The following is a 23,007-nucleotide window of genomic DNA, read 5'->3' as shown; positions in this document are numbered from 1 at the left end:
AAGATAATAGGATGTCCGAATAAAAAAGATGGGGCTCACCCATGCACCTTGAAAGTGACAGAGCGCCCAGACACCAACTAACCGCGTATTACACGTGCCGAGGTTGTACGTTCGATCCCCACAGGCGACAAGTTATCTTTTCGTGTACTTTCATTTCATTTTCTTTATTATTTTCTACATTTCCATTTCAACCACAGCTAATTTTCCCTATGGTTTCCTTGGCTTCATTGACTGTTGGCTTTGTATGATAATGATTAACAAAGATCGAGCCCTTCGGTTCCCCTCCTTCCAAATTTCTACACAGTCGTGTACTAATACAGTGGTCTGGCACCCGACCCCCCGATCGTTATAAAGGAAGAATCACGGGACTTGCTCCGCTCTTGATTGTGTTTTCCGAGAACTCAGTTGTGACAGTTTTCTAGTACTCTTCTAAGGATAACGAGCATGGTTGGGCTGTGACAATCGTTATAGAAGAATGAATGCGAACAAACAACGGTGACTGTGTAAGAATAAAAACCACTGAAGGGGACAATAAAACTATCGCGTCATACCCTTAAAGGCGCGGCTTAAGCGTCCCCCTATCTTTCTAAATGTAGTATCCGTGCAAGGTGTGCAAAACGTTTGTGCACGAGCGATTTCTGAACTTGAAATTAGTTTCTTAAAGTTAAAGTTAAAAATCTTAACCTGCCCCCTTCATGACACGGGCTAGGACATTCCCTCCAAATAAAAGATTACTGTCTGCGTGTCGCCAAAGCTAAGTGAAGCGCTGAAAGGGAAACGTTGTTTGAAGCGCTGCAGATGAAATGCATTGCATTGGGCCGCTAATCTCACCCTTTCTGGGCGACAATAGCTCCACACTACCTGAGGGGAGGTATAGCGACTGCGAATTTGGTCCATACTTGCACTGGTCCAGAGAAAGAAACTAACCTATTTTTATGCGCCGAGAAAGTGGCGAGGGCGTGTAATCTATTACAACAGCTATGGAAGAACTGCCACAGCAGTGTACTCGAATAGGATCTTCTCGAGCACAATTCCTGCTACGCAGAGAACGTCGTCTGCATACTTCTTAATTGAATCTCAAATTATGGCTCCTGAAATACATGCAAAGTTCTGAAAGCTCTCTGTCAGTCTGTGTACGAGGTGTAAAAGTACACATAAATGCAAACACGTGAGATGTGCTCTATAACACTTCCTTACAAAAAAAAATGATAAGACGACCCAACCTGAGCTTTCCTAGCCGTGGCTGCTGCAGCCTTGCTGAATAGGTCACGTAAAGAACCACGCTCACGTAACAAATAGGCTTTTATCTAGGAACCTCTGTGCAATCCTTACAGAGGTATCGGTGGCTGGCTCTGTTGCCTACGAAATTGCGCAGTCATAAGGAAACGGTACCTAAATATCCTCAGTGAAACAAAGACACGCCTTGCATAATTACTTTATTAACGCGATGCTTTCTATGTCTTTCTTTATTTTCGGGGTAATTGACACGTATACTCGGTTGGCTTCTTGCCCAGTAAGATGGACTGGTCCTGGACACATTCCAAGAGTAAACCGGGCTAATCCAACCGGTGACGCGAGCAAAAGTGGGCTGATACCGAAGACTAATGCGCAGCTGCGCGGATTAGTTACGTATCTGCCACGTGGTGAGAGTCTTCGCATCTTGCTGATTTCCCGGGCACGCAAGTTATTCCTATGATGGACAGCGCGTTGCAGAAGACGAACACTTTTGCGGCGCTTAAAGAACCGCTTCCCGAAGGCTTCGCTTCACATCCATTCCAAGGTGTGGGTTGGATCGACATTGCTACTTTTGTGTGGTTAGCACGTCTCCCTGCCATCTGCACCTGAGCGTGAGTTGATGTCCAAGCAGCGATGCGAAAAGTTTTCGTTTTCCGATGGTGAGTTTGAGGATCAAGACGTAGCTTGGCGACCCAGGGACGCAATAATGACGACGACGGTATGATGATGATGATGACATCATACCTCTAACCTAAAGGACCGACGAACGGACACAGCAATCATCATCATAACCATCATCATCATCAGCATGGCTACGCCCACTGGCAGGGCAAAGGCCTCTCCCATACTTCCCCAACTACCCCGGTCATGTGCTGATTGTGGGCATGTTGTCCCTGCAAACTTCTTAATCTGACCCGTCCGCCTTTCTGCCGCCCCCTGCTATGCTTGCCTTCTCTTGGAATCCAGTCCGTAACCTTAATGACCATCGGTTATCTTCCCTCCTCATTACATGCCCTACCCATTCCCATATCTTTTTCTTAATTTCAACTAAGATGTCATTATTTCGCGTTTGTTTCCTTACCCAATCTGCTCTCTTTTTATCCCTTGACGTTACACCCATCATTCTTCTTTCCATAGCTCATTGCGTCGTCCTCAATTTAAGTAGAACCCTTTTCGTAAGCCTCCAGGTTTCTGCCCCATACCTGAGTATTGGTAAGACACAGCTGTTATACACTTTTCTCTTGAGGGATAATGGCAACCTGTTGTTCACGATTTGAGAATGTCTGCCAAACGCACCCCAGCCCATTCTTATTCTTCTGATTATTTCAGTCTCATGATCCGGATCCGCGGTCACCATCTGCCCTAAGTAGATATATTCCCTTACCACTTCCAGTGCCTAGAAACTGTTGTTCTCTTCCGAGGATGCAGCAAAGCCAGCTTCAAACTTAAAAACCAATGAGCTGTGAGAGTTCATGTCCCGAAAGCTCACAGAGGCTCGTTAGGGACCTGGAGCCTCCGTTTTATTTAAACAACCTGCGGCTTGGTAACGTGCGTCTCAAATGTACATGATCTTTTCTGAGAGCGAAAGCTCTACTCCTCGAGGTACAACTCTTAAGGTGAACCTCGGCGCGCGTTTGACCTTCACCCGCCGGCACACACTTGTGAAGATATGAGGTCACCTCACGTGAGCCGCTGCCGAGAGGCCTCGCAGAGGGTAGCAGCTGCTTCGGCGGCGCTTGGTCGCTCAGTCTCGCCATGGATGAAGCACGCGCCGTTGCCAGGGCGTCAACTCTTCGCCGCATGCGATAGGCTGAGTCTGAGCACCCTGCCGATATAGCTCGCCGCAAAGAAGCACTGAAGAATCGTGTCTAAGCGTGATTAACAAAGCTTTCGCTCGTATAACTAGGTTCAAGCCATGTTGAACCCCAGCCACTTTCTTCTGTTCATTGCGCACATTGAAATTTGGCTATGTGACCGGGAAACGAACCCGACATATCATGCTCAGCAGCGCAAAGCCATAGCCACTGAGCCAACACAGCAGCGTATGTTTGCAGCGTTTACCGGCTCTCTCAGGAAAAGAACTGTGCATGTACAGACGGCATGTTGTGTATAGAAGGTGGATTCAGTCGTACTCCTTCACATTTCTCTGTCAAACTGTACCTCTTAGCTGCCGTATTGAGAGAAAGCCAGAGCATTGCTTCTCCAGCCAACCTCTCCGCAATGAAACATTATTTAGATTTTGTAGGGAATAACGGCGCCTAAGAGTCACCATGAACATTGAGCAGCTTTCAATAAGGTAAGGGCACTTTCCGTGACTAGTCACACATATTTGGTTTCAGATGTTTTTCAGCCTCACGGTTTCTTACACGTACACATTGCGGCTTGAACATGTATTGAGTCAAGCTTCAGTGGTGGATATTGTAAGATAAAACTAAAAAAAGAAACGATCCGCAAGCCTACACAGGTGCTTTGAAGAGATGAACAGTGGGCGAACAAGGGAAGCCTCAACCTGCAGCCTGAATCATCAGCTTTACGTTGAGGCTGTTCCAACCTAAAGCTTCAGAATGGGGCTTACAATGTACGCCTATTTTTAATGCGTTAGCATTAAGCACGTCATGTAGTAGGCGTATGTATGTATGTATGTATGTATGTATGTATGTATGTATGTATGTATGTATGTATGTATGTATGTATGTATGTATGTATGCATGTATGTATGTATGTATGTATGACGAAATCATCTGATCAAGAAACGCCAATCTATGAAAGCCTCTAACCCTACAGCTAGAATAGAAATGGCAGAACTTTCGAAGTTAATCAACAAGCGTAAGACAGGTGACATAAGGAATTATAATATGTATAGATTTGAACATGCTCTCAGGAACGGAGGAAGCCTAAAAGCACTGAAGAAGAAACTAGGAACTGGCAAGAATCAGATGTATAAGTTAAGAGACAAAGCCGGCAATATCATTACTAAAATGGATAAGATAGTTCAAGTGGCTGAGGAGTTCTATAGAGATTTATACAGTACCAGTGGCACCCACGATGATAATGGAAGAGAGAATAGTCTAGAGGAATTTGAAATCCCACCAGTAACGCTGGAAGAAGTAAGGAGAGCCTTGGGAGATATGCAAAGGGGGAAGGCAGCTGGGGAGGATCAGGTAACAACAGATTTGTTGAAGGATGGTGGGCAGATTGTTCTAGAAAAACTGGCCACCCTGTATCTCATGACCTCGAGTGTACCAGAATCTTGGAAGAACGCTAACATAAACCTAATCCATAAGAAAGGGGACGCCAAAGACTTGAAAAATTATAAACCGATCAGCTTACCGTCCTTTGCCCTGCAAAGTATTTACTAAGGTAATCGAAAATAGAATCAGGAATACCTTAGACTCCTGTCAACCAAATGACCAGGCAGGATTCCGTAAAGGCTACTCAACAATAGACCATATTCACACTATCAATCAGATGACAGAGAAATGTGCGGAATATAACCAACCATCATATATAGCTTTCATTGATTACGAGAAAGCATTTGATTCAGCCGAAACCTCAGCAGTCGAGGCATTACGGAATCAGGGTGTAGACAAGCCGTGTGTAAAAATAGTGAAAGATATCTATAGCGGCTCCACAGCCACCGTAGTCCTCCATAAAGAAAGCAACAAAATCCCAATAAAGAAAGGCGTCAGGCAGGGAGATACGATCTCTCCAATGGTATTCACAGCGTGTTTACAGGAGGTATTTAGAGACCTGGATTGGGAAGAATTCGGGATAAGAGTTAATGGAGAATACCTAAGTAACTTGCGATTCGCTGATGATATTGCCTTGCTTAGTAACTCAGGGGACCAATCGCAATGCGTGCTTACTGACCTGGAGAGCTAAAGCAGAATGGTGGGTCTAAAAATTAATGTGCAGAAAACTAAAGTAATGTTTAACAGTCTCGGAAGAGAACAGCAGTTTGCGGTAAGTAGCGAGGCACTGGTAGTGGTAAGACAATACATCTACTTAGGGCAAGTAGTGACCGCGGATCCGGATCATGAGACTGAAATAATCAGAAGAATAAGAATGGGCTGGGGTGCGTTTGGCATACATTCTCAAATCGTGAACAGCAGGTTGCCATTATCCCTCAAGAGAAAAGTGTATAACAGCTGTGTCTTACCAATACTCAGGTATGGGGCAGAAACCTGGAGGCTTACGAAAAGGGTTCTACTTAAATTGAGGACGATGCAACGAGCTATGAAAAGAAGAATGATGGGTGTAACGTTAAGGGATAAGAAAAGAGCAGATTGGCTGGGGGAACAAACGCGTGTTAATGACATCTGAGTTGAAATCAAGAAAAAGAAATGGGCATGGGTCGGACATGTAATGAGGAGGGAAGATAATCTATGGTCATTGAGGGTTACGGACTGGACTCCAAGGGAAGGGAAGCGTAGCAGGGGGCGGCAGAAAGTTAGGTGGGCGAATGAGATTAAGAAGTTTGCTGGGACGATATGGCCACGATTAGTACATGACCGGGGTTGTTGGAGAAGAATGGGAGAGGGCTTTGCCCTGCAGTGGGCGTAACCAGGCTGATGATGATGATGAGTACATGACCGGGGTAGTTGGAGAAGTATGAGAGAGGCCTTTGCCCTGCAGTAAGCGTAACCAGGCTGATGATGATGATGATGTATGTATGTATGTATGTATGTACGTACGTACGTATGTATGCATGTATGTAGGTACGTACGTATGTATGTATGTATTATTTTGCAACCGATCGTGGCCTGCTCCAGCCCATCATAAGCTGCGCTTTGCTCCTCGAAAAGGCAAGACGTGCATCGAGTGAGCTCCTGAACAACATTTGGCAATGCGGAGAACGTCGTTTAAATCATAGATCCGGGATCTCAAAGGGGAGCAACGTAGCGCTGACACATTTCTCTCGCATTTACAGCTCAATCGCCACTGAATTTTTATAATAACTTACTAAAGTATCCTTTTGCAAATACGCAAAAATCTGTCCGTCGTTCACGAGTGGTACAAATTGAAATGTTGGGTTTCATTTTTCGAACGGTATTCCACGCTTTGGATAACTCTCGAATAAATTATAGACGGTCATAAGTTTGTTTCTTTTCTCTTTATTTTTTTGTGCTGTGCAAGTAAAACTAACTGACTTGAGCATGTTATGAAAACAGCACCGAGACACAAACGGGTGTCATCCTCCATCCTGTTTGCGCTGACTTGTTTAGCTACACCGGTAACTTTGCACAACTGTTTCGTCACGTTGTTTCAAGTAAAACGCATCACACTAGAGATATTCAGCAGGATGGCAGGAAGGGAGTGCCTGGCTTGTAGCCGCTCAAAATTCACGGCCACCTAAGCAGCCTGGCGTTTGGATTCCGGAAGCAAGCGTTTGACAGGAGGGCTGACTCTTAACAGGCACTGACAATACGCATCCGCCACTTCCGCAAAACAAGGTTTGTTCGACAAAAGTAGTGCGTATTGTCGACAACAAAACTCTTCAAAGGACAAGGCCGTGCATTCTGCGTTGACTATAGCGTGCAGCTGTCTGAATGCTGTAACCGGCGTAAGCCAGTGGGTACTGTACAGTTCCTTACGCAGATCCATAATTGAACATGCTTTAGTTATTTGCGCGGAACCGATGCAGCCTTGCTCCGACACCTGCGTTGTTTGTGTAGGGGCAGAAATTGTAGAAAGTAACGCAACGAAAGATACTTTCGAGGGCCACCAAATATGTTAATAGTCATTGCTCCTACGGAAAGAACTACTTACACAAAGATTATAACAATGAACACACCACTGTATCCATTGAACCAACGACTGAATCAATCACGGAACTCAACTGAAGAAACTACTGAACTCATAACTGCCATAAGACCCATCAATATACGTTCTCATTATGACGGCTGTGCGATGGCTTGTACGTAGCAGGTCTTCAATCAAATCTCGGCTGGGGCCAAGGCGTTCATAATGGACGAATTCTGAAGATCCGGAAGACCTGATGACGATAAAGGAGAATGTGTAAACCACACCCCACAAAAAAAAAGAAGAAAAGAAAGAAAGAACAGAAATAAAAAACGATACAAAACAAGCAAATAACTTAACAAGTATTAGTGTAGTAAACAAGGCTTAAAGATGCAATACTACGTGCTCAAAAGTTACTAAATGTCAGGGCCGGTATCCCCAAAATAGTCCTTGCAATAGAATCGTTCGTAAGAAGAGGCACCAGCCTGTCACCAATATCAACCGCCGTGGTAGCTCAGTGGCATTGGTGTTGCGCTGCTAAGCACAAGGTCGCGGGACCAAATTCTGACCACGGCGGCCGCATTTCGTTTCTTATTATTATTTGTTTTGAAAACGCACACACACTAGACAGGAAAGGGAAAGCGAGGAGCAGGCAGGCAACTGCCACCGGAAAGGGCACAACGCCTGGCTACTTTTTAGAAAGGAGGAGACAGATATAGAAAGGAAAGATAGGAAGACGTGGAGGAAGGAGGAAAGAAAGTCGAAGATTACACATCTAAAAGAATAAAGTAGAACACACACAGCACAGATCGCACAAAGTAGGGCAGGTCACTGCAGGTCACGTCACTAAAGAATGTCGAAATAGAAGAAATAGCGTTTCAGGTTGCGAAATGCGAAAACATCCGTGTACTTAGACTTAGGTGCACGTTAAAGGACCCCAGGTGGTCATAACTAAGTCGGAGTTTACCCGCCGTGGTGTTACCCACCGCTATAGATATGTTACCCGCCGCTATGGTGTTAGGCTGCTGAGCACGAGGTCGCGGGATCGAATCCCGGCCACGGCGGCCGCATTTCGATGGGGGCGAAATGCGAAAACACCCATGTACTTAGATTTAGATGCACGTTAAAGAACCCTAGGTGGTCTAAATTTGCGGAGTCCTCCACTTCGGCGTGCCTCATAATCAGAAAGTGGTTTTGGCATGCAAAGCCCCATAATCTCTCTCTCTCTAAGTCGGAGTCCCCCGCTACGACGTGCCGCATAATAAGTTCGTGGTTTTGACACGTAAAACCCCATAATTTAATTTAAATTAATAATGAATACTATTATAATTATTGCCATGGCGGCCATACATTGGCAAATATCTCGGGGCCTTTAGGCGAACCACTCTGTACAAAGCTTTGCGAATCAGGCTCAGGAGGCCCTATTTTAGCCCAAACCGAAATGTTTGCGATCGGCCAATGACTCTTTGGTCGTCGCATTATTACCTGTCACGACTAGACATAACACACCGGCGACACAATGATTATGGCGCACGGCCAGCCAGCATGAGACCAGTATTAGGGAGCGGCACCGCGGCTTGTTGCGATCGGGCGCCAACGTCAGCCTTCATAACGCTGCACCCAAATAACGGGGACGTATACTTTGCAGTTCGAGCCACGTGTCGCACTTGTCAGGGGTTCGCTTCATGTCGCGTTCTCTGGCTTCACGGCGGCCAACGGAAGACAAAGTCTGCACCCCACACAGAAGCAGCGCACGTGACCCGGAGGCAACGCCGCGGCGTTACTTTCCGAGAATCGGCGCTCCATGCTCGAAGGCGCACCAGTGAGGTGTCGTCTGTCGCGCGACGCTGACAGGTTGCGTCACGCTCCTACCCCGCCATTGGCCGTTCCTGGTTTCGAAAACAACACTCCCGAGGTGTTTAAATTGGGGGCTCCGAGCACTGGGATCCATACCCGCCGTGTATTGACCGGCTTGGTTGCTGTCCTGGATTGTTCACACCAACTTTAACTTCGTTGCTCCGACTTTCGAAGTACTGCGCGCAGAAGTTGCTTTATCGTGCCATGCTCTTGGCTAGGATTTGGCCTTTCATCACGCTTGCTGACACGGGAACGAGGTTTCAATCACCGAGTTGCGAGTGAAGCTCCTGATCGCGTCGACACTTACAATATGACTCCAGCAATGTCATACGTTCTTCTCGTGCTCGGACTGGCAGTTCTGCCTGCTGTGAATGGTAAGTTCACCTTTTGTCATTTGTCCTTGAGAATGTCTTTTACAATGTCTGTGGCTTTATTCGCTCGAATATTCTATTTGATTCTAAGTGAGGGAATTCTTACAGACGTGTTAGGTTTACGAATTGCTATTTAGATAAGCGCAGTTTTGAAAGGTGTTCCGTAGGTATGACACTGAGAAAAGATGAAAAAAGAATTTGATATCGTCTTGTATTGCTGAGTTACAGGGCTGTAAACGTGCTAGTTTCGTTTTCTGAAAATTTGCGATTTTCGGCATTTTTATTACAATTGATGACCGAAACCACAAATTTGCTGCAAACAGCCATCAGACTTCAACTTTTTCACTTAAATACAACAAACCCCATGAAATTCGACGCACTGGTTGCCGAGAAAATCGATTTCACCTTTCCCGTGTATTCAGATAGAAGCGCCCGAGCTTAAGTTCAAAACACTTTATCTCAAATAAAGGCGGCGCTACATTAGGGAACACCTGAATAGTTCTCATCCACTCTGATTAATTACCATGCGGCAAAATATCAGAGCTAGAAAACTTTCGCATTTCTGATGACTGATTTAGAATCAGTACGTTGCGGGCAAGAAACAACGCCAAGAACCCTTGCGTAGCAGCAGAACGATAGCGTTTACACTGCTTCGGTGTGTGTTTTTGGAAGCAAACAATTGTCACGACTCAATAACTGGCCATTAATTGCATCCAAAAATATATGTTAGAAGCACATGTTGTTAGCTGAAATTGCGCAAACAATGCTCTTTTCTATGTTGTCATTGTTCTACTGCGCAAATAAGCATACCCCTTCTTTATTCTCGTGCAGGACAATGCATCAATGTTACACTTCCCAACATTCTCAACTTGGGAGAGGTGAGTGCTCAATTATATTGCTTGAGAACAAGTAAAGAATTTCATGATTCCTCAGTAAAAAAACAAGAAGACAACCAAGCACTAAATCAAAGGCCAACATCAGAAAGCCTTTTATTCGTAATTGCCCTTGGCCAACGACTGGCCACCTTCAGCAATATTATAGTATTATGTACGACATCAACATTAGTTGGCATTTACTATTACAATAACTTCTAGCGAAAGTACTTTCTCGGTGAATACGAACACTTATTTTGCTTTCGTTGGAAGCGTTGTAAAACGCTTTTCGTTTTCGTTTATAGGCACGAAGCTGCACACGAAACTTGCGAAATTCTCCGCTTTTGCTCTTTACACAACATTCCAAAAGCATAACAAATTCAGAGTAATAAGCTCCAAATTCATGACAAATGATGACGAAATAAATGTTATTCAGCTAGCGTTGCATTCAAAAAAAGGTATTTTCAATATTCCGCTTGCTGTAACACCATATTACCAAAGCAACGTCAGCCCATATAACACTTAGGTTCTCAATATTGAAATGACCGTACTGAAAATAACGAATGAATGGGGAGAAAGATAAGCAAAAAAATGTGGCATTAATTTGTTGTCGATACTTTATTCTTACCAAACAGCACATCAATGTTGTCTATTTTCCCACCAACGGATGTTATTTTTTACCTCCAGTGCCTTGGAACTACGTTGAGAGCCTGTCCTGACACGTCGGTAAGTTTTGGAATATGCTACGCAAATTTATACGTCTACATGCTTTGTTGAAGAATAGAACTGCATTTCTTTTTTGTTTTTTTCCTACCAAGTTGTCAGCGTATTGGTCGCTTTCCAGACCGTAATATTCCACCAAAATAAACATGCAGATGAATTGTTTTTATTTAGAGTAGATAAAATGTCCATGAAAACAAGGGGCTTTGAAAAGCGAGAGAAAAGGCTTCATTGCTGAAGTCAAGCATTAACTTCAGCAATAAAGCGTGAACTTAAGCATTAACCTTAAGCACACTAATCAAGGGCGGCACTTTACACAGCATAACGGTGCTAAATTAGCCATTTCTTCTTGGTTAATTCGTCTCCGATATCTTCGTTTTCAGTGTTGGTAAATTTCTCGTCACAATACCTACAACCAACGATACCTCAACTGTTTTTGTTTTGTTTAAACAAAACAAAAATGTTTTGCTTTAAACATTTTTGTTTTTTCGCGGTACGAAGTAAAACGCTGCAGTGATAAACTTTCGAACACTGAACATTCTCCTTTTCAGGCGGGCCTTGTACCAGATCTCACTCGTGTCCTCAGGGTAAGTCCCTGCATGAAGAGAACGTTTCGTTTAAACACTGTTGTCTTCCATTAGTACAGACTTGTATGCTGTCTTTAAAAGCAAGTGTAAAACTCACAGCTCACTTATGCTGGTGTAGCTCTTTGTTCCGTATTTAAAGGGCCGCTAAAGAGGGACTTTGAGTTAAACGGCATCGCGGCCAATCAACGTTTGTGCTGTAACAAAGCAGCCACTCTGACGGTGAATGGAGCGATAGTATGTCATCCTAGACGCTAGAACGAATGAGATGCGACTGAAGTGGCCCTAAAGTTAATCGTGACGTCATCACTTCTCACGGCATATCCACTTGAGGCACCGTGCCGACATTTGTGGAGACCACTTGTTTTTGCCTGTTCTGTCGAGTGGTGACCAAGAAAAAAAGAAAGAACTGATATGGAGCTTGCGATGAATTGAACCACCTGCATGCCCAATTTGCCTCTGTTTCGGTTCAGTGTGCTGCGTATTGCTGCAGACGACCTCTTTGCTAATGGCACTGCCATGTTTGACAGGACGTTCGACGTGATGCTTTCAGGCAACAATGTAGAATGAATATTTTTTTTTCTTTTCTAGTAATACAATTTTAAATTGTGCAGGTACTTCAAGCTGAGATTCACTTCTTGTTTTGCAATAACGTAGAAGTACTGACTGCACAGTAAACGAATGTTTAATTACTCTCTAATTATCCTTGTCTTTCAGGTAATGGAGTGTTGAGTTCCCTTGAATAAAGTTGCGACATTTTGACCCATTTATATATAGTCAATCATAATTAGTGCCTGAATGTACTCGAACCTAGTTAATTGCTAACGTCTTAGTTATCTGTTAGTAGTTAATTGTTTATATAACAAAACCAAATACACAACCGAGCAGACTTCGCCAGTTTGGCATGCCCTCTCTATTTCTTATACGCGATATATAGGAGGTATTGGTGCCTCTAAGTGACGCCCTGCTCCTAATTTTCACATGTAATTACTACATTGTACGGCAAATACAAAAATAAAGATGTCCGCCTCCATTACACCCTGCGAAAGTGGATGTACAGTGTCTAGGAAACGTTTATTTCGACAAGAGACGATGCGAACACTGAGTCCCAATCACGACACAATTCCATCAGGACGATAACATATAAAAAAAGCGGAGCATTGTGCACACAGTACGTTTTCAAAGTAGCGAAGCTGGTGGGGACGTTAGACAAGCACCGCCTCCACAAGCGACGTACGTCAGGCGTACACGTACACGTGCAGAAGAGCAGCATACATGCTCATCCTTCTAGGCTGCCTTACAAGCTCATGTGCCTTATTGAACTAAATTAATGTTTAAAAGTAAATTGAGTCGTGAAATGCGTAAAGTACGATTACACGCAAGCTACAGACATGATAACCTCGAATTGTTATTCGAATATACGAGAAAACACAAGTTTGTTACACGGAAACTGAACTACAAAGCCCTTTTCCAGCCGCCGTTTTTTGGGTGAGCACGCCACGAGAAATCCAGGCCAACTAGAGGCTAACAGCTTCGCTGTAAAATGAAATCAGTTCATATAAATAAATCTAACGCTGAAACATCAAGCGAAGGTCAACTTAAGGTCGCCTTCAGCTGAATGTTGGAAACTTGGCAATATTTTTTGGCCGAAAAATCATGTTGCAGTGTTAATCCTACCAGCTATGGTACAAACCATTCTGAAATTTAAATAAACTCACATAGGTTATTTTGTGGAACTGTAATGTTTATGATAATGCCATCGCAGCGCGGAAAAGTACGTTTTTCTGGCCACCGTCATCGTCTGACCACTATACCGAAACCTTTTTCCTTCACAGTGCGTACTCCAGATTCTGCCTCAGGTTGGAAGCCCAGTCTCCGTGCTCTTCAACGTCGTCGGTCTCCTTGAAGCAGTTTTGGCTAGGCTCGGCCTATGTTAGTACCCTTTTCTTGTCGACTTCACCAGTAGCTTTTTGTTGATTTTCAATGCCTTTTATTTGTTTGTTGTTGTTAGGAGGACACTAAAACATCTTGCACATACTGCTTTTAAAAATGTCTCTTCGCAAGGACTTACTAGTACTAGCGCGGTGTTGTTAGGGTGGTGGATTGTAATGCAAGTCCTTGCCGCACAAAAGTGTTTTCAAAATACTCGACCCACTAGATCAATGTAGGGTGACTACAAGTTACGCTGTCACTTACGGTGTTCCCACTGCTGCGTATGTACTAAAAAATTTGAAGTTGAACATTTTAAGAAGCTTCTGCGTTTTGTGTGGTCGTTCAGACTGTGCTGACGGTTGTGAAGAAATCCCTGATTTCTACCATGTGTATTCGGCCTTCGCAGAATTCATGTGCCGTTATTGCGGTGTAGGGCAAACATGGTAAATCATCTTGCGGCTACTCTGCACGTTTTTGCCTACTCGCGTTTATCCTCGCAAACACGCCGCTAAAGCGGCAAGTCTTTGTGTCAAAGCCATACCCAGCTTGGTTCTAAAGCTTCACAAGGCTGGATCGCATGATGACAGCTGTATATCGGTTAAGCTCTGATCACTGCAGTCAACAGCCTTCCATTTCTTTCAATTTAACGTTGGGGATTTCTGCGTTAAAATATCAACGCCATATCGTGCAAAAACAAAACTAACAAACTCAGTGCAAAATGTTTAATTGCATTGTGTCACAAGGTTATTGAGCAACCATGTTTATCTGGCTTTCACACTGCAGCTGGTGACATCGGTGGTCTTACTGACATCCTCTGCAATCCCCTTGGAATCCCGCTATTCACCTGTGGTGCTTTCAGTCCAGGAAACATCGCCTGCCAAGAACCTCTCCAGATCAGCTTGCCCAGCGTGTTCAACGTGGGAGCGGTGAGAACGATCATCATCTCCAAGCTTGCACTCTGGTTTCGTAATAAACGCAAATGTGGTAGCCAATGTGCCAGGTAAGCACTGATATGTGCTTCGTACAGTGGTGCGTCGCAATATAATTAAATTGTTTCTGGAATATGCGGGCTCTCCTGGGTGCATTCTATTTCAATCTTCAATCAGTGCAACGGGTGCGGTGTAAGTTTGAATTCACAATGACCGAAGCAGAGTACAGTAGGAAGGAAATACATCCAACCTCTCCATCTGATTCTTCATGGAAATCTAATCATAGGAGTATGCACTCAGATGCCATTAATAGAAGGAAAACTACCAAGATGAGAAGTGTACTCACTTACGCATAAACTCTTCAAATTTCGTGTTAGGAGCAGCGTTCACTGTCCTGTGATTAGTTGTTATACGGATATTTATTGGTGTTGAACAACTTTATCATCGCGCTTTTTGTTTCACTGTGGATCAAAAATTGAGCAAACTATAATAAGTGCTTGTACCTTAATAGCCTGCTGCATTTTGTGCCTGTTTCAATGTTGCAGTGTCTGAACACGACCCTCTTGTTCTGCGAAGCCGGATCCACAATTTCGGTGAGGAACTTCAGTTTCTGTTAATATCGCTTATTTTGTTTTATGCCAAGAGGAGTTTTCTTACTGAAATTGATGTTCTTTCTTTTGCCCAGGACTCCATTTTGAGAGAACTGTTCCAAGCAGTCGGCGTAAGTGCGACCACTACTCGAATCGAACGACAACCTAATTGTTCACCACTCTACAGAGATGAGGCTGAACGTTATTGTTAGAAACGACGACTACAAAGACTGACCACTAGCCACTATGTTCTCTGATTGGTTCAGAAGCAGAGCCTGATTTCGGGAAGATTATTCCTCACTCTTGTAACTTGGACCATGGTTAAGTACGCGGGGCAATGTTGAACATAACTAAACTGGTTCTAGTATCAAGTGTGCTGGAGAACGTTCCAGGTTCCAGTATGACACTGGCTATTTTATTGTAACAGTTTCATATATAGTTCTATCTATTCAAAAGGTAAAAAAATAGTTCGAATGCATAAAGCGTCGTTTCTCATGTTTGATAATTCTATGTAGGATGTGTTATAATTTAGGAAGGTAGATAATAGTTGGGAAAGCTTTCCGTTTACAGCTAGAGCCTAATAATATTAAGGGGCATAGCAGCGAGAGAACACACGTTTGATCTGAATAATAAGAATAAAACATCACTCGCACTTTGTTCTCTACGTGAAACGAGAAGAAGCGATGGCTGATCTCGCCATTTCTTGTCGCGACAACCGAGAGCAAGCGTTCGGAATGAAGCGGACGGTTTTAGCGCTTGTTACGCAATTGCATTTACCTCACGCGGTATTCAGTGGCATAAGGCGTGCATGCATAGTCAGCCTAACGCAGCACGTGTCGGGCAAAGCTAAGAACACTCTATCGCGTGATTGCATACGCAGACGTTTCCGTAGGGACAACACGAAAAGAGGTCAGTACTTTCAGGTTCTTAACGGCTCGCTGAAGTTCGTCGAAAGGACTTGTATAAAGTTGTTAACGACGAAGCGGCGAACTATGCGCTAAAAGAAGAATTCAGAGGGTCTTTTCTTTTATCCCTAAGACGACTTGAAGGCGAAAGCTCAACAGCCGAAGCATTAAAGACGGACATGTGACGTGCAACCTCCCCCCTCCCTCAATTCACTTAGTCTACTTCGCTTAGTCATCCCTCCTCATTCACTTTCTCATCATCTCAATTCGCTTCGTCATCCCCCTTAATTCGCCTCGTGTACTCAGCTTATTCATCTCTCTTAACTGCAAAGGTCGAAGGTACGACTCCCACCCGAGGTAGTGGGTGCGAGTGCCTTAACTCTATCTGAATTATCTGTGCCTTAATTGACTTCCCCTAATTACCATTAGAGCTGGCAGGTTTCACTCCCACCAAAGGCCGTGGGTTCGAGTGCCTTAACTATATTTTAATTAACTGCGCGTGAATGAACTTTGCCTTCAATAACACGAAAAGTTGTGGGTTCGACACTCACAAATGGTCGTGGGTTTGACTCCCAGCAAAGGTCGAGGCTTCGTAGCCTTTTTGTACCTTTCGTGTCATCGACGCGTTTTTGCTCAAAGTTGACTGGCCGATGAGACACGTAAGGCAAAAATATATATTTTTTCGTGGGCAGTGTATTCTGAGCGTGGCCCCGGAGGGTCTGCAACTGGACCTTGTCTCGAGCCTGGTGTGCCCCCTGGTGGACATCCTCAACTCGTCACTGAACGAGTTCACCTCGCTGCTGCCGTTCCGATTCCTGACGCGAGGAATCACTAACGCCGTCAACTCGCTCACCAACAACCTGCTCGGGGCCGTCGGTAACTGTGAGTCACGTTTGCATTATCTGAACGTCGAGGGTTTCGTTACCACTTCAATGACGGATTACGACAAACTGCTGCCAAGTATGACAGCAGTTTTGTCATAATCCGACATTGAAGTGATGAAATAAAATATCAGCAAGTTTTGGCAATTCATCTTAACTAGAAATAGTGATCACTAGTACGACGTTGAAACGCGTTATTTATGGTCTCGCGAAAAGAACAGATATGGTGGGTTAAAGCAGATGCACAAAGAGACAGGGATCCTCACGTACAAGAAGCAGATTTGTTAGTAGCGCTGATGAAAGCATCGTTTATAACTTCTAGCTGTTTCTATTAGGTGTCCCATTAATAGAGTGTTTGACGCCATTCGCTGCCCCAGGGATAGGATTGCTCTTGTTGCAAAATCATCGTACTTGGGTTCAGCATTATATTTATATACGATTTTATGACATCGACCATAACCACGGAAATTATGCGGTATTTGACAGGTAGGCACTATTAACCAAGGAGGCGAACACAAGTCCATTATTTGCAAGCGTTTTTTTTGTGTCATTATTGTGTACCTTGCCGTCGGTCACGTGGTGTTGACGTGCAAGACCCTCCACGAAGTCTAAAAATGGTTTTCATGGCACAGTATGCTTTTTGCATATCTTGTATTCCGGGGCAGTGCCTATTGAAGGAGAAAGACAGTGTAAGAATCATAATTTCCTTTTGGTCTGGCAGGCAAGAAATGGTAATAAAGTATAGATATGTATATAGACCTAATAAAGTTATAGTGCAAGAGTATAGTTTACTAGCTTTAGCATAACACTGCATGTGAAGGAACAAACTGCAAATATATGTACTTTCTGTTATTCTTCTTTAGGCTATACACTTCTTAAACTTATAACAGCTTCTTGGCACTTGTCGCGTAATTGATGGTAGACTGTCTCGATTGTCGCTATAGTAATTGTCGTCTTCATTTTTTGTCTCGAAAAGAGTTTCTTGTGTTGCACTCACGGATTCCTTTGCCTGTTTAAAAAGTTATACGTACGACAAATGCAGGTAACAGATAACTTTCAAGATCTAACTGCGCCCGAGTTCAGCCCATCTGCCAGGAAAAGAAGCAAAATGAGGCAGAACATCGACGCCATTTTCCGGACTGAAGTAGAAGCTGCCATACTCATCCACAGAGTCAGGAGCCACCGCCACAAGACCTACCAGCAGTCGTCATGTCCCGCTCCATACAGGATGTCCTGGATGTGCAAGCATGACAGACAAACAAGGAAATCTTGTCGGAGCACGCAGATGCTCGAAAAATCACCAATAACTGCATCGTGTTATTCTAAGCCGAGCCCTTGGCCCTGTGTCTCGTAGCCGTACAAATGCAGCGAGGGAATGGCTGAACGTCTGCCAGTCGTGACTCAAGCATAGACCCATTTGACGTTCGATTCGTCAGGTTCTTGGTGAATAAAGCAAATAATTGTTCTCAATTCGTGCAGCTGTCTGTTCATTGAATCACCTGGGACCCCTCGATCATTCTATTGCCGATTGTCTTGGGTTGTTTGTTGAGAATTAACACGTAAAATATTCGTTACGACTATGAAGTCGGTATCATAGGGACCTGTATAAAAGCACACGAAATTGAATATCTGTACGGAATGTGCAACTTTGCCTGTGTATCGAATGAGAGGGAATGTCAAACAAGACCTAATATCCATTGTTTGATAGCCTCTCTCTTAGGATATACAGGCACAGAATCTGACCGCATGGTTCGGGCCTGGCACAGTGAGCAATTGTGCAAAGAAGAAATGTACTGCATGGCGAGATCAATGTAGTGATTCCTTCTGCTCGATTCTATGCCACTTTGATCATCTACCGTTCCTTGCTGGTGTATCCCGCTTATAAAGCGTGCGAAGCACCTCCCTGACGAGCTCTCTCGCCATGCACTGAACGCCATGTTCCCACGTTCAGGTACTAACATGATGAGAAGCTGTGTCCATGACGTGTCCCGTGGAAACTATCTATAATTCCGTGAATGATTTTTGTCTGCACTTCTCGTTGAGCCAGTCGTTAGCGCTGTCCGTTCACACTTATGATAACTCGAAAAATAATTGCGTACTCCTCTTTGGTCTTTTTCCCGGTGCCATACCTCGCGCCAGTAGTGTCCCGAACGTGACGTCACAAATGTGAGAGGTGTCAATCGGTTCATATTCGATGGAAATTAGTCTCACAGCGCGTCTTTCCTCGTTCCCTCGCTTGAATGTTGTAATTGACTGATTCCACATCCTGTAGCGAGTTTCGTATTGCGCACACGTCGGCAAAAGCGTGTAGCAAAAAAGCATGGAGTCTCCATGCGCGGGAGTTGTTCTCAAAGAAGAAAAGAGCACCAACGTGATGTTTGGTGCGGACGCGTTGTGCACGCGTCTTCTACAGAATTACGGGGCCAGGAGGAAAGAGGGCTCTTGGGGAGGGCAGCGAAGGAGAGAGAGGAACCGCTGGCTCAACTTTAAGCTCACAGTGGCACTTTACATTTGCCGTCATGCGTTTGTTGCCACACCATCTTTGCGATGCCGTAGTGGTAGTTCCGTCATCGACGTGGCCAAATGGTCGCCAGTGGGCCACTAACGGTGCCCCACGACAGAAAAAAAAAAAACTAAGAACAAACAACCCAGTCTGTAATGAGGCCGCCTGCCCATCGACCAGCGCGTGCCTTGGCGAGTTCCCATCGTAGAGAAAATAGAAAAAGAAACGAACAGAGAAACAGACGGGGGCACAATAGGGAGCTACTGCCTCGCGTCATCGGGACTGCGGGAGAGTGCGCCGGCCCGCCCGCCGAGGCCGGGACCCCTGCGAACCGCAGTAACCGTAGGCTGGCAGCGGACAAAGGGGCCGCCGCCAGCCGAAAGGAATACATGCGTGCCTTCTGACGCCTGGATATGGTCTCCCAAGGTCCCGACTAGCTGCGCGCCAATCCCGCCGAAACTCGGCCACTGGAGCAGCCCCGTGGGCCGAGTGACAGTGTTCTATGACCCACTTCCAGTAATTAATTAAGGGAAAATGAGACATCCACCCAATCGTAGCTATTGCTACAGAGCAAAAATTTCGACTTTGCCCTGCCATCTGCTAGCCGCCTGGTTAGCTCAGATGGTAGAGCGGCTGCCCCGGAAACGTGGTGGTCCCGGGTTCGAGTACCGGACCAGGACAAATTTTTCTTCAACTGCGAGGCTTTTCTTTCGGGGAAACCGTATGGGCTTCCTTTATAGCAATTGCTACGATTGGGTGGATGTCTCATTTTCCCTTAATTAATTGCTTCTCTCCACCTTGCGGTTTCCCGCAGAACTATGACGTCAAAAATACGCTTGGCGTGTAGGCTGACGTCTCTACCTTTCTGTAAATAAATTTCTCTCTCCGTCTCTTGGCGCATTAAAGAGAAAACTTACGGCACTCCCGTGAAGCACGCACGAAGCTGCAAAACAAATCCGTGCGCTTTCTTAGTAGCGAAAGCCTTGATGTCTAAAATGAATTCATCCTAAGCTCGAAGTGCGGAAAATTGTACAGAGGTGCATATTTGAGTTTTACGCATGTGTCGCTCTAGTGACAGCGACGCGGGGGCTTTGGAAGTGACAGTTCTCATTTTTCTTCTTTTTTTGGAGATGGTTGTCATGGGCCCTAACACCGTCGATGTCCAAGGCCACTGTCTCAGAATGCTGGAAAAAGAATACCTGACACTCGATGCCTCCCCGACTCAATTGCAGAGTCCTTTGGCGCAACAGGAGTGCATTACTACAACGCTACGCCAGCTCCGTGCCAAGCTCTTGGAAATAAAACATTTTTACCACCATGCAAAATGCTTTGGCCTCCACGTAGGCCAAAGAGCATACGACTACGTGAAAGATTTCCTCGTTAAACATAAAGCCATAATACCGGCAGAGGACGTGAAATCCGAACGAATAGAGCGAGGCAACAAGGGAAGACCACCATGTTCGGAGCTTTCCACCTTTCTACTAACGTGGCCTGCCCGCAGAGCTGGAACGCATCGAAGCACGGCAGCACACTCTGTATGCAAAGGACATCACCTTATAGGTGACGGGTGGAAGCGACGGCCACATCGAAGAGATATTACAGCAAGCAGTCAATACGGTCGAGAGGTATGTGAAGAACAGGGGCCTAAAATGCTCTCCCCCAAAAGCGGAACTACTGCTCTACAGACCCACAAGCAGAGGACGCAAGCACAATCAAAAATGACCCAGCATGGTAATCGCGACAGGGGGTCACCCAATTCCCCAGGCACAACACCTAAGAGTACTGGGACTCCGAAGGTCTAAAAACGGACATAAGAACACTGGATAACAGCAGTCAGCAAACCATCAGGCTGGTTCGAAGAATCGCTAACAAGGACTGCGACATGAAAGAACACAACCTAGTGCGGCTCATCCAAGCCTTTGTCGTCAGCCGCATAGTGTATGTGACCCCATACCTCATGTTACAAGTGGCGGAAAAACAAAAGATAGACTGCATTATGAAAGTGGCATACAAACAAGTCCTCGGTCTTCCGATTACCACGCCTAACGAGAAGTTCGAAGCGTTACGAATGCACAACACGCTTGACGAACTCATCGAGGCTTATGCAACAACACAAAACAAGATGTATTTCGTTAGAATAGCAGCTTGGGCTTGTTGGTTTTCCATCATTGTGTTAACAACGCAAAACATAGAAGGGACACGAGACAGAAAGACGACGCCATAAGCGCTGACTTTCAACAACGTTTATTTGAAAGGGCGTTCTTGTACATTTGCCCACACGTGTCACAGACACGCCATTGTACATTATGTGAAACACGCATTTCTTCGCACTCCAGAAAATGGTTGCACGTGCAAAAGCCGAAGTTCTTTTTTTTGTTAGCAACAAGGACGGCGTCATTGGTCACAAAATCTGGCAATCTAGGCTGCCCCAATAATCCCCCCGAACCAGCTGGTCATTGCGTTCTTTTTTCAGCACTTCACATCATCTGAATTCTGCGGCACAAGCTTTGGTGTCGTCGTCTCGTCTCGTGCCCCATCTACGTTTCGTGCTGCTAACACCAGGAACAATAGGAGACTATCGAAAAGCAACACGGGAAGAGACATTCTGCACAAGCTCGGTAACACGTACGCTGAGCAAAGCGGGGATAAATACGACATCCCTAGAGTAACCAGAGGGCGCATCATCGCACCCCCGTTACCCAGAAACATGCACCCTGAACATTAGCGAGAGCGGAGGAATGCCAGCACGAAAGCGCTACACAAGAAGGTTCAAAACGACGCGGACGAGGTCTATGTAGACGCGGCTGAATATGCAGACGGTCGACATATGGCAATGGCCGCCTCAAATCAAGCGGGCGGCCAGCTTGCCAGCGGCACCATTAAAACGGGAAATTGGAAAATCGTAGAGGAAGCGACCATGGCGCTGGCGCTCGCCTCCACAACAGCCAGCGTAGTAATCAGTGACTCTAAAACCGCGCTTCACAACTTCGCTAACGAAAGAGTTTCGAAAGAGGCGCTAAGGAACCTGGCTAAGTTTCGCGGGGAGCATGACGTTCATGCCTTATGGACTCCTGCCCATTCCTCCCTCCCGGGCAACAAAACCGCACACACCCTAGCTCGAGAGTTAGCGAGCCGAGCAGGGGCAAGAAAAACACGGGGCCCGAGTGCGCAGAGAGCCCATGGTAAAATATCATAAAATGATCAAATACTACAAATGAGGAAGGCAGTATTACCCCCACCACACTCCTTATCAACTAAACAGCAGGCGATAGCATGGCGCCTCCTACAAACAAACACCTTCCCAAACCCGATCATTTAGAATCACTGTTATCCAGAACTGTATTTGCAAAGACTGTAATCAGTGGGCGGACCTCAGACACATGATCTGGGCTTGTCTCAATGTAGTGTAGAGCCAAAAAACAGATATACGAATGCGGAGCAGTGGGAGACCGCACTGCTCAGTTCCCACAACGAGGTCCAACTATAAGTCATCAGGCAAGTCGAAGATGCCGCTAGGACCCAAGGGCTCCTAGCCACCATCCAAGGGTGGGGAGATAAACTCCTCTGACCTTTGCCGCCTTCATTAAAAGTTGTTTCATCATCACCACCATGCACCTATTGCTGAAAGGTTGTGTTTAGCTTGTAGCTTCAGTAGTTAAATCACTGTCGATCACCTGAACGCTCTTTCTTCCTCTAAACTTGCGTGTTTTCTGAACACTTGTGTAGATTAGCCCAGATTGATAGCGATTTGCAACCTCTGAATTTGCTGGAGAACCGCGAAGGCACCTTCCCACAGAAAAAAAGAAAAGAAATCCGTCAGAACTGATCTCAAGGTGACGTTCGGTGTTAATGCCATTAGCATTCAAGACATGTAGCGATACACCG

General features: G+C 45.2%; 1 protein-coding gene across 1 annotated transcript; it reads left to right on the top strand.

Annotated features, from left to right (window-relative positions):
* The first annotated feature begins 8,918 nt into the window (after positions 1-8,918).
* Positions 8,919-18,089, top strand: LOC126525701 (uncharacterized). The gene is made up of 10 exons (XM_050173617.3): positions 8,919-9,209; positions 10,038-10,084; positions 10,766-10,804; positions 11,350-11,385; positions 13,218-13,314; positions 14,098-14,240; positions 14,789-14,836; positions 14,929-14,964; positions 16,431-16,620; positions 17,662-18,089. The coding sequence occupies exons 1-10, from the start codon at positions 9,146-9,148 to the stop codon at positions 17,670-17,672; spliced, it is 711 nt and encodes a 236-aa protein (XP_050029574.1). The 5' UTR covers positions 8,919-9,145; the 3' UTR covers positions 17,673-18,089.
* The last annotated feature ends 4,918 nt before the right edge of the window (positions 18,090-23,007 follow it).

Source organism: Dermacentor andersoni, chromosome 8 (assembly GCF_023375885.2).
Source record: "Dermacentor andersoni chromosome 8, qqDerAnde1_hic_scaffold, whole genome shotgun sequence".
NCBI classification, from domain to species: domain Eukaryota; kingdom Metazoa; phylum Arthropoda; class Arachnida; order Ixodida; family Ixodidae; genus Dermacentor; species Dermacentor andersoni.
The sequence above is the reverse complement of the archived record's forward strand: the minus strand, read 5'-3'. Positions and strand labels throughout refer to the sequence as shown.

Bases quoted from the DNA above. Each gene is read 5' to 3' on its own strand.
- LOC126525701 (XM_050173617.3), top strand. From the start codon at position 9,146: ATGACTCCAGCAATGTCATACGTTCTTCTCGTGCTCGGACTGGCAGTT. The intron at 9,210-10,037 runs GTAAGTTCACCT...ATTCTCGTGCAG, and splicing joins AGTTCTGCCTGCTGTGAATG to GACAATGCATCAATGTTACA. The intron at 14,837-14,928 runs GTGAGGAACTTC...TCTTTTGCCCAG, and splicing joins AAGCCGGATCCACAATTTCG to GACTCCATTTTGAGAGAACT.